General features: G+C 34.2%; 1 protein-coding gene and 1 pseudogene across 1 annotated transcript; both read right to left on the bottom strand.

Moving 5' to 3' along the window:
- Positions 1-8,870: 8,870 nt before the first annotated feature.
- Positions 8,871-10,850, bottom strand: LOC131023441 (uncharacterized; annotated as a pseudogene).
- Positions 10,851-12,307: 1,457 nt separating this feature from the next.
- LOC131021675 (fasciclin-like arabinogalactan protein 19) lies at positions 12,308-13,460 on the bottom strand. The gene has a single exon (XM_057950932.1). It carries the CDS (start codon positions 13,386-13,388, stop codon positions 12,486-12,488), a length of 903 nt encoding a protein of 300 aa, XP_057806915.1. The 5' UTR covers positions 13,389-13,460; the 3' UTR covers positions 12,308-12,485.
- Positions 13,461-14,148: the final 688 nt, after the last annotated feature.

Below are 14,148 nucleotides of genomic sequence, written 5' to 3'. Positions count from 1 at the left end.
GAAAGTGGGTAGTTTTGCAAGACATTTTATCAATGTGGGTAGATTCCCCTATTAACATTTTTATCAATGTGGGTAGATTCCCCTATTAACACTATTTTAAATATAGGAAATGTCGTCAAGTAATGATGCTATTAACCTAAAAATAAAGAACAAAAATGTAATTGTTAGAATTTTATGTTTATGCCTAAGGGCATGACTACACACTTTGGATTCGGTATACCATTGGACTCAAGGGCGGAGCCATGAATTAAGTTCTCGGGAGGTTGAACTTATATGAGGGTTTGGGGGCGGTAGGCTCCGAGAATTTTTTTTTTTTTGGGCATTCCGTATATTTAAGGCATTTTTTATTGAAATACGAGCATAATAGTAATAATAATGAACAACATTTTCATAGATTATATAGTTTCAATATATTACAAATTTTTTTGGGCATTCCGTATATTTAAGATATTTTTTATTAAAAGACAAGTATAATAGTAATAATAACGAACAAAATGTTTATAGATTATATAGTTTCAATATATTACAAATTAGTTTCAATACATTACAATTTACATTTAGGCATTTTTTATTAAAAGACAAGCATAATAGTAATAATAACGAACAATATTTTTATAGATTATATAATTTCAATACATTACAAGCTAGAATCATTAGTAATAAAAAAAAGCATAATATAATAACAAACAATTTTTTTTGGGTATTCCATACATTTTAGGCATTTTCTGTTAAAAGACAAGCATAATAGTAATAAAAACAAACAATCTATGAGGGAATATAACAACCAAATAACACAATATTTTCATAAATTATATAATTTTAAATAACACAATTATCCTTAAATTAAGTATATATGAGGGAATATAACAACCAAATACTCTTTTGTAAATTAAAATTATTTTAAAATAGGTTTGTTTCCGAAAATAGTGGGATTTGTTTCAGTTTTTTTTTATTAGATTGACGGTTAGCCTTCCATATATTTAAAAATCAAATAAAACAAAATAATATAAACCATTAGATATGCTAAATCCAAAGGCTGAGATTGATTCTCTATTCTTAAAATACTTGTGATTCTCCACGGATCCATTCTCTCTCTCTCTCTCTCTCTCTCTATATATATATATATATATATACATATATATTAATCTCAAAATTTGGGAGGAGGCTCCAGCCCCCTGGCTCCGCCCCTAATTGGACTGCCACAAAAACTCCACATGCAACAAGATTAACCCAGATAACTATTTAACTGGACTCCTCGATAGGGATGGCAACGGGCCGGATCTGGACCGGGTCTGGCTAATACCAGATCCAGATCCGTTTGCATATACCAGATCCAGATCCATGGATCTACTATTTTTAAATTAAACTAAAAAAATTTCACAAAATCAACAACATCTAATTTCCATCATGAAAAATATAACACAAAATACTTTTATCTAATTAATTTTAGTTTTTATTCTTTTGAATATAATTTATTTATTATTTTTAATTTAGTTAATATTATTAGTAAACTAAAAATAAAATATAAAAAATATATACTCCCTCCGTCCGCCAAAAGTATTCCACAATTACTATATTTGGCGTCCGCAAAAAGTATTCCACTTTCCTTTTTAAGTCATGGTCCCACCATCCACCTTTATATTTTATCCTTACAAACACTCTTTATTTACAAAAAACTCACCCCAAATTCAATCTCAACCACATATCTCATAAAGTGGTGGGACCCTTTCTCCACTACATCAACATCATCTCCAATTTTATTAAACTTCGTGCCCAGCCAAAGTGGAATACTTTTGGCGGACGGAGGGAGTATAAAATAAAACGGATCCATGGGTCGGATCTGGGCCGGATCCGGATCTAAAATTTCAAGATCCAGATCCAGATCCGTTTTCAAAATTGAGATCCAGATCCAGATCCAGATCTGTCGGGTCCAAAAAATTGAGATCCAGATCCGTAAAAACAGATCTGGATCCACGGATCTGGGCCGGGTCTAAGATCCACTGCCATCCCTACTCCTCGAGAAGACAAGGCTTATTATTTGGGATGAGGCACCAATGACGCACAAATACTACTTTCAAGTGCTCAATAGAAGCCTAATGGATGTTATTAGATCTTTTGATATAGCTAAAAAATCTTTAGGAGGTCCGTTGGTTGTTTTAGGAGGCGAATTTCGACAGATACTCCTAGTGATCCCTAAGAGAAGTCGGCATGACATAGTGCATGCCTCCATAAGTTCATCTCAACTTTGAAATACGTACGTATCAAGTTCTCAAGTTAACTAAGAACATGATATTATAAGTATTTAATTCTTACTCTCAATATATAATTAATTTAATAAATTATATTAACATGCATAATTTATTCATATTATTTTTATCCCATTAACTGAATGTTAAGTAAGAATCAAGTGTTATTTTTTTACCAATGGATTTTGAAATTAAAAAAAAGTATACCCAAGAAAATAGCAAGTTGAATTCGATAGGGCTAACTACAAAAATTAAATCTTTGTAGAATTTTCCCAAACAATCTGCGACCTCTAATTTCATTGGACCGTCGAACACAGGAGGTAATAGAGGAGACAATGGGATTTTCCCAATTGGTGGCCTCTAATTTCATCGGATCGTCGACCACATGAGGAGAAAGAAGGATGTTTCTCGATTGGAAAATGGGAGAGCAATAGAGCGAGAGAGATAGAGGCGACGAATGAATATGACAAATGAATTAGGGTTAGGTCATTCAGTGGATGCATAGAGATTTAATTAGTGGGTTGGGTTCACTGTTAATAAGCAATTAACTAGCTAATTTTTTTGCTAAAAAAATATTGAGACATTACTTAGTGGAACATCCCAATATAGTAAATGAGACATTATTAATGGGACAGAGGGACTAATACTGTATTTAAGGTTATATTTAAATGAAATTAATTATTTAATCATTTGATAAATGTACATTTTGATTTCTATAATACATATTACATATAATGCATATTCTTATATGTAATTAATAATGCAACCGATCTAGAAAATTTTAGGAATAGAGCTATCTTGTTCGGATGCAGAAGAAACCAAAGAATTTGCAGAATGAATACTTAAAGTAGGTGACAGTATTACCGTTGAAAGTTTTGGTGATGGATAATCTGGTATGACATTATCAAAAGATATTCTTATACGAGATGCAACGAATCCTATTGCAGCTACAATGGAAAACACATACTCTGACGTAATGAATAATGCATCCGATCTAGAAAATTTTAGGAATAGAGCTATCTTGGCCCCCACAAATGAGATGATTGATATGATTAATGATTACGTTGTATCTCTATTGTCTACCAAAGAAAGGGTTTCTCTAAGTTCAGACTATATTTACAAAGAACATGGTCAAATTGACATCGATGAAAAAGTATTCTCGGTTGAACATCTCAACATGATCAAGTGTTCAAGATTGTCGAGTCATGAGATTAAATTGAAAGAGGGATGCATAATCATGCTATTAGAAATATTGATTCATCTACTGAGCTTTGCAATGACACCAGACTAATAGTAACTCAACTTGGGCAACACGTAATTTGAAAGCAAACTTATTGCAGGAAAAATGCCGACAAGATCATGCTAGTAGAAATATTGATTCATCTACTTTTCAAAATATTGAAAGCAAACGCATTGCAGGAAAAAATGCAGGCAAAAAGTTTTTTATTGCCATAATGATTATGAGTCAAATTTTACTAAATTTTCCGAGAGTGTTTGTTTTGTTGTGACAATAAACAAGAGTTGGTGATAGTCTATTTCGAATGTAAAATTATACCTACTAAAACTTCTGTTTAGTCATGGACAATTGTACGTGGCAATCTAAAGAGTCACTAGAAAAAAGAGATCTAAAAAATTTAGTATGTTATAAATTATGAGGAAATTTAAGATAAATTATAACTGTGTTGAGTAAGTTAGTATGTTATAAACAATTTTGTACGCATGACACAACAACTAACTTGGTGTATGAAGAAATTTAAGATAAATTATGAGGTGATTATAAATTGAGAACGCTTTTGAAATAACCATTTTAAAGAAGGAAACACAATATTTGGCCACTAATTGGAAAAAAACATAAAATCTAGCCATTTATTACGTGTAAAGACTGTTTTGCCCTTAATTAGGGCGGACCGGATTCGGGTTGAATTCGGGTTTGCGCGCGGGTAGGTTATGCACATATGACACTATTAGTGCTATATGTGTCAATCGAAAAAAAAATCTAAGCATATGACACTAATGATACTAATATGGCTATAAGTATCATTCGTGCAACACTACATAAGAGAGTATATGGCACTAATGACATTAATATGGCCATAAGTACCATCTGCAGCACACTAAATGGAGAATCTAAATTCTAAATGGATAATCTAAACCCTACGGGAAAATGTTCAAAATGGTTATATAATTGTACCCATCTAAATAATATCAGCACACAGGTATATGACACTAATGACACTAATATGGCTAAGTACCATTCGTATGACATTAATATGGTCATAAGTACCATTCGTGCAACACTGAGTATATGGCACTAATAGTGCCATTAGTGCCTAACCCGCGCGCAAATCCAAATCCAACCTGATTCTGGTCCGTCGTAATTTAGGGCAAAACAATCCTAAAACGTAAAAAATGGCCATATTTTGTAGGTTTTCAATTAGTGGCCAAATATTGTGTTTCATTCTTCAAAATGGTCATGCGAATATATTGTTTCTTACAAATTTAACAATTTATTTAAACTTTATAAGTTGAAGTCATTATTGATATTATCATTTATTTTAATTATTACTTCATTCGTCCCTCAAACATTTTCCTCTCTTTCTATTTTGGTCCGCGTCCCCAAAATATCTTCCTAACCTACTTTTGAAAATAATTGCACTCACTATTACTCTTATAATCTTTACTTTTTGAGGAATTTATTAAATACACAACTAACTTTTATTAAAACTCGTGTCATCGTCCATCAGGAAGATGTTTGGGGGACGGAGGAAGTATTTGTTTTCATTATTGTTGTTGTTGTTGTTGTTGTTGTTGTTGTTGTTATTATTATTATTATTATTATTATTATTATTATTATTATTTTACTACTAATATTATTTAATTAATATCATTATCATATTATTCTTACTATTATTATTACAATTATTTAATTATTATATCACTCACTCCGTTCCATTGGGCTTGTCCTATTTCTTTTGGGCACGGTTATTAAGGAGAGTTAGATTGATGTAGTAAAAGTGTGTAAAGGTGTGTAGTGTAAAATTATTACCTAAAATAAAAACAAGACAAAATCAATGAGACAACCTAAAAAGAAAAACAGGACAAGATCAATGAGATGAATGGAGTATTATTTTTGTTATTAATATTATATTATTAGTATTATTATTATTACTATACATGATTAAAATTTTCAAATAAGAAATAAATAATGATAATTTTATTAAAAAGTAAATAATTTTTATTTTTAAGTAATCTTATATTCGTCGGAATACTCAATAATATGTGCGAGATGAGGAATGACTAATCTTGTATTCATGGAAGTAGAGACTCTATTATGAATAACGATTCCCATAACAAAAATTAAATCGTTCGTACTTCGTAGAATTGAGAATGAACGGCAAAATCACCATTCTATTTTCAATCTATTAGTGCATACCGATCATGCCCTAATACTTACCTGATATATTACGTGTATATATACAAATGATTACTTTTCACACATCTTATGTGTTGATAGTATCTTTTTCTTTTTCAACAAATGTGTTGAAAGTATTGAATAAAGAGCTAATATTTTTTATTTATTGTAACGACGAATCTACTACCAATATCTGAATATGCACCTCTGTATAAATCTTACTTTTAAAGAACATTTCGTGATGCATACAAAAGAGGCAACTCATCATATATATATATATATATATAAAACAACATTAATGATTCATAATGAAAGATCACATTTTATGTGAACATGATGACAACTGCTTTACTTTTTTTTCTTTTTTTCTTTTTCATTTTGAAATGACTTAAAATTATCTGATAAATTTATTGTAATGCAATTTTAAATTTCAATCAATGTAGTGTTAAATTTCAAGAGTCAGAGTCCAGACTCTCCCAATGTGGAGGGTGGATTCTTAAATGGTGGGAATCACTTTTAAGAGTCCACCTTGACTCTTCAATGTGGATGCTTACTATGTCTAAATTAATTAATAATTAATCTCTAATTTACTAGTATTAATTATATTAACCAATAATTGGAGACGTCCGCAGCGCGCAAAAGTTCCTACTTTTTATTATTTTTTTTTCTAAAAAAAAAAACAAAGAATGGATCGGAAGAAGATTATGAATTCAACTTGAGAGATATCTCTCTAGTCTCGTGTTGCACATCATAGAGCTCCACAATTCAAATGTTTACAAAATGAATTAAATTTGATTGTTGATCGATAAAGTAATATGTTGAGTTCTTATTTTGATGTTTTGTTAGTTGCATCTAATCTCGCTGTATTTTAAGTTTAACTAAATGAATGCAACACAGTTATAATGCCAAACGTGAAATCCAATTACATACCTAAAACATTCAGTGGAGTGTCAAAACAGTAGTATATGATTAATTTCTGCACTTTTTTTTCCTCATCCTTTTGCTTTTGAGTAGTGCTACAATTATTTGGTGCGATCGTTGTTGAGGGCTATGCGACATCTGTAAAGTGTTATAATGAATTTTGAGTTGCAAATTTAGCCAAATCTTTTGCACGAAATTAATCGAATTATAGCTCAATCACACGTAGTATTAAGTTAGTGGGTTTCACGATCGCGAATGCACTTCTTTTGTTTTTCCTCCCTTAGCGAGTAAGTAAAGTGTGAATTAAAATCTCGAGCTAACTATGTTTTTTCTTTAAACTTTTGGAACCAACAACTTCTAGTACAAGCAAAACGTTAACGTATTTTAGTAATTATGGGAAAATGACTTCAAATGGGAGCAACTTAGAAACAGGATTACGTACGCACGAGGTTTGGCATAGCCCAAACATAATCTCCCATAATTTGAATATTATTTAATCAAAGTCAATATTTCGGGATAAATTGAGAAAACGGTGATTGTTTGAGATATATTTAACCATTTTTCCATGATCTTCTATTTCATTTTGCTTCCAGTTATATAGATATTTGAAACCCTATATATATTTCAGTGGCGAATTCAAGATTTTTAAATTAAAGCTCCAAATATTGTTTAATCTTGAAATTTAGGATTTGTTTTTAAGTTCGACTTACATTTTTCTTTGAGGTTATGTTTTAATTAGGGGTGCAAAATCTAATCTAAAATAATTTTTATATAAATATTAATACTATTTTTTTTTGCCCATAACTGAATAAATAGTTTAAAAAATATGGCTCCTTTACGTAAGTCTTTCTTTCGAAAAAGGAAACATTGGTAAGTTGGTGAAGACAATGATTAAGATTCCACTATTTGCGAAGTTTATAATGTTTGTTAGTCAAGATGACCGTTAGAAATATTAAACAGCAATATCTTCCGATTTGAAATTAATTTAAAATTTAGTGACAATTTTAATGTTAGAGTAAAATTAAAGGTGTATTTGTAAATGAGTATATTTTTTTCCTTTGTATTTTCTTTTCCTTTATCTTTTTTTTTTCCTTTCTAAAATTGTAAATTCGACTAATTATAAAATATTTAATACTCATATTAAATTAAAGATCGCGATAAGAGCTTTAATTTGATATATTTTACGTAAATATTTGTTTTAAATTTTAAAATTTATATTTATTTGAAGATTAATTTTTTTTTAAAAAAATTCTCCCTTCTCATCTTTTTTTGAATAAACTTATTTTTTAATTCTTATTTTTTGTTGCCTTTTCATAATATCAATTTTTATTATTGTGAATTCTTCTTGAAGTTTTCATTTTTTCAGTATTAAGCTCAAATATATTCAGTTAAAATTACTTTTTTTATTATATTTATAAATATAATAATTGAGTTAGTATCAATTTTATCTAAATATAGAATTATAAAAATATTTTCCGTGTATTACATGAAGTGCAAATGCTAATTCCCTTTTATGCTTTTGTTTCATTCTCCTTTAAAAAAAAAATCTTTTTGTCTTTCTATTTTTTTCATAATAAAGAACATGTTTCACACTGTCAGACAAGCCTTCCCCGTTTCTCATTCTAGTTTTTAATCGTTTTATTTATGTTCTACTCCATTTTATATCCATTCCATTTTTCGTTTTACAATGCTACAATCCCTTTTAATGAAACATGTCAATCACACTGTCAGACAAGCCCTCTGGTACCTGTTCCTCTGTTTTTATATATATTCACTTTTCCTAAAAAAAAAAAGCATAGTGTATATAAGATAATAATATTTTAGAAAACTTTTTAAAGCTGGCAAAACGATAATCACTTGTCTTCCACAGCGACCATATAAAAACACATAATAATCTATTCACATAAATAATTTCACCGAAATCAAAGTTGTTTTTATTTTTATTTTTTATTATTATTATATTTTTGTATTCGTTTGGATTGGATTGTACATTTACATATGGCGTGTGTCATTCACGTGAGTTCACAATGTAATTGACTTGAAAGTTCAAATGTTGGCAAAGAGCCAAAAAAAGAAAAAAAAGGAGGAATAAAAAAGGTTAACACTGACAATCCGTGAAGCTATGAAGCAATGATATGATATGAGTATGAAACTGCTTCTGCGTCGATCAATATATGCAGAATTAATTGTAGCCTTTTCCTTCAGTTTTCATAACTCAAAAGGCATTTTCTTCAGTAAGAGTTTCAGCAATCGCCACCAACATGTAAGACCAAATAACAAGGCAATACCTCCTACTCCCAGGCTTTCCAAACCCGAATCATGCCATCAACCGATCCACTAATCATGCAAGATGATAACTCACGCTACTTACCTGTCGGCCAAAAATAAATAATTACCAACTAACAACTTCTCACCACTTTACCTTCTTAAACTAATCTCATCCACTGCACACCCACCCCATCCAAAGACCAAATGCAGGGAACTTGTTGAGTGATCCGTGTGTGCAGCATACCAAAAATTAAATGGAGTATAAACTGAGAATAGTCAAGTAAAAATATTAAAAACTGTATCTATGTGAAATAAGTAGAGGGTATAAAAAGAGTCTAGTTGAAATCATCTTGACATTTGACAAATTGTTCACAATCCATGTATTGACTAGTAAACCAAACTTCGAAACAAAATATGCTAGAAAAACAAAGTATCTCAAGAAACCTTACCACTGATGAATGAGCTCGGAAACTAGACACCACTTGTGCATCTACAAGATCCCAAAAGTAAATATAACCATCTTCTGAACCACCGGCCACATAAGCGTCTGAGTTTGTTAGGCAGCTGTCCATCTTGAATGACTGATGAAGATACAACAATATTGAGCTACTTTAATCAAGCCGAGGGCCTTCATATACTGTTTGTTGCAAGGTAAAAATCACAACAAGAAAGGTATCATAAAGTTTCAACACAAAACCTTGCAAGTATGGCCTTTATATTCTTGCAATGATTCACCGGTTGATCTGTCACACAGAGGAATCTATTTGAGAAAACAACATTTAAGACCTAAGCATTTAGATAAGTATGACCTCAGCGAAAGCATTTACCTGCCCAAAAGCCTCAAAGTAGAATCAAGACAATTGGCTAATACACAGTTGCCATCATTTGACAGGGAAATACAGTTCACGGGGTGCCCAAGATCATAAGATATTTCTCTGGTTACAGTCATGAATAGATCACTATTTTAGATTGAAAACAAATCATAGATCAAATGATCCTGGATAAGCAATGAGTTCCGCATTTGAGGGGCTGGGGAGGAGAAAATGAACATACACCCTTGTAAGAAGTGTTACAACCATTTTGAAAGACACATACCTACCAATTCGCATATCAAATGTTCTAACAGTCCCATCAACACTTCCAGCAATTATCTCAGTCTTTGTTAAGCAAACAGACATGACACTGTCTGCAAAGCTGTCAATAATCTGCAGAGCCATCCCAAAATATCTGTTTGGTCAAAATAAATGACTGCAAAGTAAAACAGAAACAACAGCAACGAAAATGCTTAATGCAAAAAAATCAGAGGTAGCCGGAGTCATCTCTGAAAGAAACAAAAGAATCAACCTGAATAGGCTCCGTACTCTGAGATCGACAATCCCAAGCACGCACTGAACAGTCATAGCCAGCTGAGACAACCACTGATGCATACTCGTTCAACTTCACAGCATTTACCTAACAAGGAAGAGGAAATTGCATTAAAAAAATTTACATAAGCACAGCTATGTGCAACTGTGGGTAAGTACTAAATACTTGAACATGCTGCCCCCTAGGTTTTAGCATCTTATGGCAAGTACATACCTAATTCATTTCAAAACCTAATTCTCAGAAAACCAATTCCACCACCAACTGACCTCACTATCATGACCGCGAAATTTCCGAATAACACGACCTGTCGCCACATCCCAGTAGAACACTTGCCGATCGCCTCCGCACGAACACAGCTTCGAGTCATCCCTGTTGAAAGATCAACACACACAGCACAGAGGTCAGGGAGAGAGCATGTAAGCTAATTCAAAATCTAATGAAAACGGTAGCATCAACTTGTATAGGTTTCGTACTCTGTGACGTGGACATCGCGGACTTCACGGCCGTGCGATTTGTAGGTCTTGATGTGCAATCCAAGGCGAATGGTGCGGTCTTTGCCGCAGCTAAGGCAATATGAAGCGCGCCGCCAGAACCGCCCCTTCACGGCCCTCCGTCCGTGGTAGACTCTCCGCGCTCATAGTTTTAGGCTTCCTAGTTTTGATTTGGTTTACACCTTACATCCAGGTTGAAGCTGATTTTGATGAACCCAAAACCGCACCGATTCAACCGAACCGCACAAACTGCCGGTTTGACCGATTCTCCAAGGGGGAAGGGGGCGGGTCGGGCCTCAGGCTCAGGTAGTTTGATGATGTTAGAATCAATTAATTATGGATTCATATACACTAATATCACTCATCAGTTACAACAAAACTGCATCGTGTCCACATAAATCCATGTCCCTTCCCCTCCCCACCCTCTCTCTCGTCTCCAACTGTATATATAACTCTCTCAACACCAAACTCTCCAGCAACACACACTGACTGACTACTCATGGCATATTCCACGTCGAAGTTTATCCCCATAGCTCTTCTGCTGTGTCTCAGTGTTTCAAACATGGGTAGGGCCCGTATGCTAGGCCCAGAATCGGGCCGCATGAAGTTAGAGGAGGTAGAGGGATCAAGTTGTTGGGAGTCTATGTTTCAACTGCAGTCGTGTACCACTGAAGTTTTGCTATTTTTTCTCAACGGGGAGACCTATCTCGGGCCGGGCTGTTGCCAGGCCATAAGAATCATCCAGCATGACTGTTGGCCCGAAATGCTCGCCGCTCTTGGCTATTCCACTCAAGAAGGCGACATTCTACGAGGCTATTGTGACGCTTCCTCCGCCGCGCCTCCGCCGCCAACCGCCCTCACTTAACTGCATGCCTATTTTCACCAATAAAACCCTATATGTTTCGCAGCTTTCATTCATAATTTGTTGTCATATGTCCACCATAAATCAGCAATATATATATAAATCGACGCAATATATATCTTTCTTGACATAGTTGAAAATGTTAATGTTCTATATTTTCACTTAGTTTTTGTCATCAATATGAGTACTCGGTGCGTGTGTTATAATATGTATATTTGAAAAATGAAATAATAATTTATTACAAAATTTAGCATGCACGAACCCAATAAATAATATTCTCTTGGTTTATGATAAGTGTGGAACATTGAATTTATCACGAATTTTAAATAAAAGTATGATCAATTTTTTTTTATAGAGTCAAAAATGGGTTTTCTCAAACACTATTGAGAAATCAATTCAATAAATTGATTATGATTTCGAATTTTATGGTGATTCAGGCGACACCCAAATTTGAATTGGGGAAAAAGGATTTGCAGTCCCCCGCCTTATTGTTGGATTATGAAATTATTATTGTAATATAAATAAATGGTTGGTTGTGGATTATGGAAATCTTTCCGGATTATGAAAAGTATTATAGAGATTAATAAATCAATAAATTTTGCAAGTAGAGAAATCATGGATATCTTATAATAATATTTGATGTAATTGGTAAATATGCTGTATTCATGCTTGTAATTGTCGTTTACGAGCCTATTTTTTATATGTAATCACAAATAACAAGAAATAAACCAATATGACAACTAAAATTGAACTACAAACTCTGATATTTGGTGAAAGAATGAAGATTTAGATGAACACAGTGAGTGATCTCCACTTGCTAAATCAATATCGTAAAATTCACTTTGAGCAGCAATTTGAACGGAAGAGCTTCACCAAATGACATATTTACCCCAAAAATATCTGAATTATATCAATACAGTTTACAGATCACCGAGCGCTATACGCCTCGGGTAGCGGCGCCGCCCCTTCTGGAGACCTTTTCCCGGCAGCTTCATCCCCAGTCTCTTCATCTTCTCTATCTGATCCTGCGAGATTCTTGGAGTCCCCACCCAATCAAAACGAACATCATTCCGATCAATCTCAGACGCCGGAATATTCCCACTGAAAGAGGACTCCGGCGTTTGGGTCCAATCCGCCGGAATATTCCCAACGAAAGATGATGTCGGCGCATCGTTCGGCGGCGGAGCGGCAGGAAGATTCCGATCCAAAGCAGGCGCCGGAGTAGGAGGGTGGAATGGCGCCGGGGCCGGAGATCCGAGCGGCGAGGCGTCATCATGATCTCGGCTCATGTTGAGGCCGGTGAGAAGAATGCCGTCAATCCCGTGAACCGCAATTCTTGAGCCGAGGAACAGATCCGGGTAGACTATTCGGACTCCGTCGACAATCAATCCGATGGAAGCCCTATCGGTGGATTCGTCGACCTCGCGGACTTTCCCGATCAAGACGGCGTAGTCGGGGAGGAGGGTGTCGAGAAAGGGGGCGGAGAGGTTCTTGAGGTCGGCGAAAGTGTGGCGGTTGGGGATCACGTGGTAGCGGAGGGTGCTGACGTAGATGGCGGCGTCGGTCGCCATGTCCAGGGCGTAGAGCAGCTCGTCTCTTGGGGCGAAGAGCGTGAAATTGGGGGCGGCGGCGGCGAGGAGCTCGTATTTCAGATCCGATGTGGCGATGCCGTTGGTGAATAGAGAGTAGCCGTAGTTCCGGAGCGACTGCAGCATGTCCTCGAATTCTTGGGTTTGCGTGGTGGAATCGGCGGCGGCGGCGGCGAGGAGGAGGAGGAAGAGGAAAGCGGAAGAGTAGGGCGGTGGTGGAGAAGGAAACGCCATGTAGAGAGAGAGGCAAGTGAAAAGCGGTTAAGATTTCAGTTGTGGTTTGGGAAATTGGCGCTTCTATTTATTTATTTTGAATTACGAATAATCGGTATGATTTTTTTTTTTAATAAGTTCATTACATCTAAGGGTCCAGGTTTTGGCTGATAAAAATCGATGGCTTAAAATCCGTTTGATTTTGGTTCATATAATACTTAGAATTTACTTAAACGTGTTTCTGGCCTTACAAAAAAGAGCCGAATATTTTTGTGCATTCACAGTAGTTAGAAGTTTAGCTAGAGGTATGTGGATTAATTGAATGATTTTTTGTTATACATAAATCACTGATTATTGGCTTCATTGCGGGATGTGCAGAGCAATGCTATATTCACTACGTAGGAATTTTATATTTAATTGCAGTTCATATTGTCCTAGAATCTATTATGAATTATCTAACTCACTATACATGAATTAATCCTAACATATTCCTATTAAATTAAATTGCTTTATGTTGGTGTTATTGAGAATACTGGAGATACATAGAATATTGAGTTATATACTCCCTCCGTCCCATGAAACAAGACCAAATTTCTTTTTTGATCTGTCCCACGAAGCAAGATTAGTTTATAAAAATATCAAAAAAATTACTATTTATTCACTTTTTCACCTACCACACTTAACACACAAAATATCAATTTTTTAATTACTGTGTCGAAAAGAACTGGGTCTTACTTCATGGGACGAATGATGTATTTATTATCATCTATAATAAGTCAAA

This window comes from Salvia miltiorrhiza, chromosome 4 (assembly GCF_028751815.1).
Source record: "Salvia miltiorrhiza cultivar Shanhuang (shh) chromosome 4, IMPLAD_Smil_shh, whole genome shotgun sequence".
Lineage (NCBI taxonomy): Eukaryota > Viridiplantae > Streptophyta > Magnoliopsida > Lamiales > Lamiaceae > Salvia > Salvia miltiorrhiza.
This window is presented reverse-complemented; position numbering and strand designations above follow the sequence as displayed.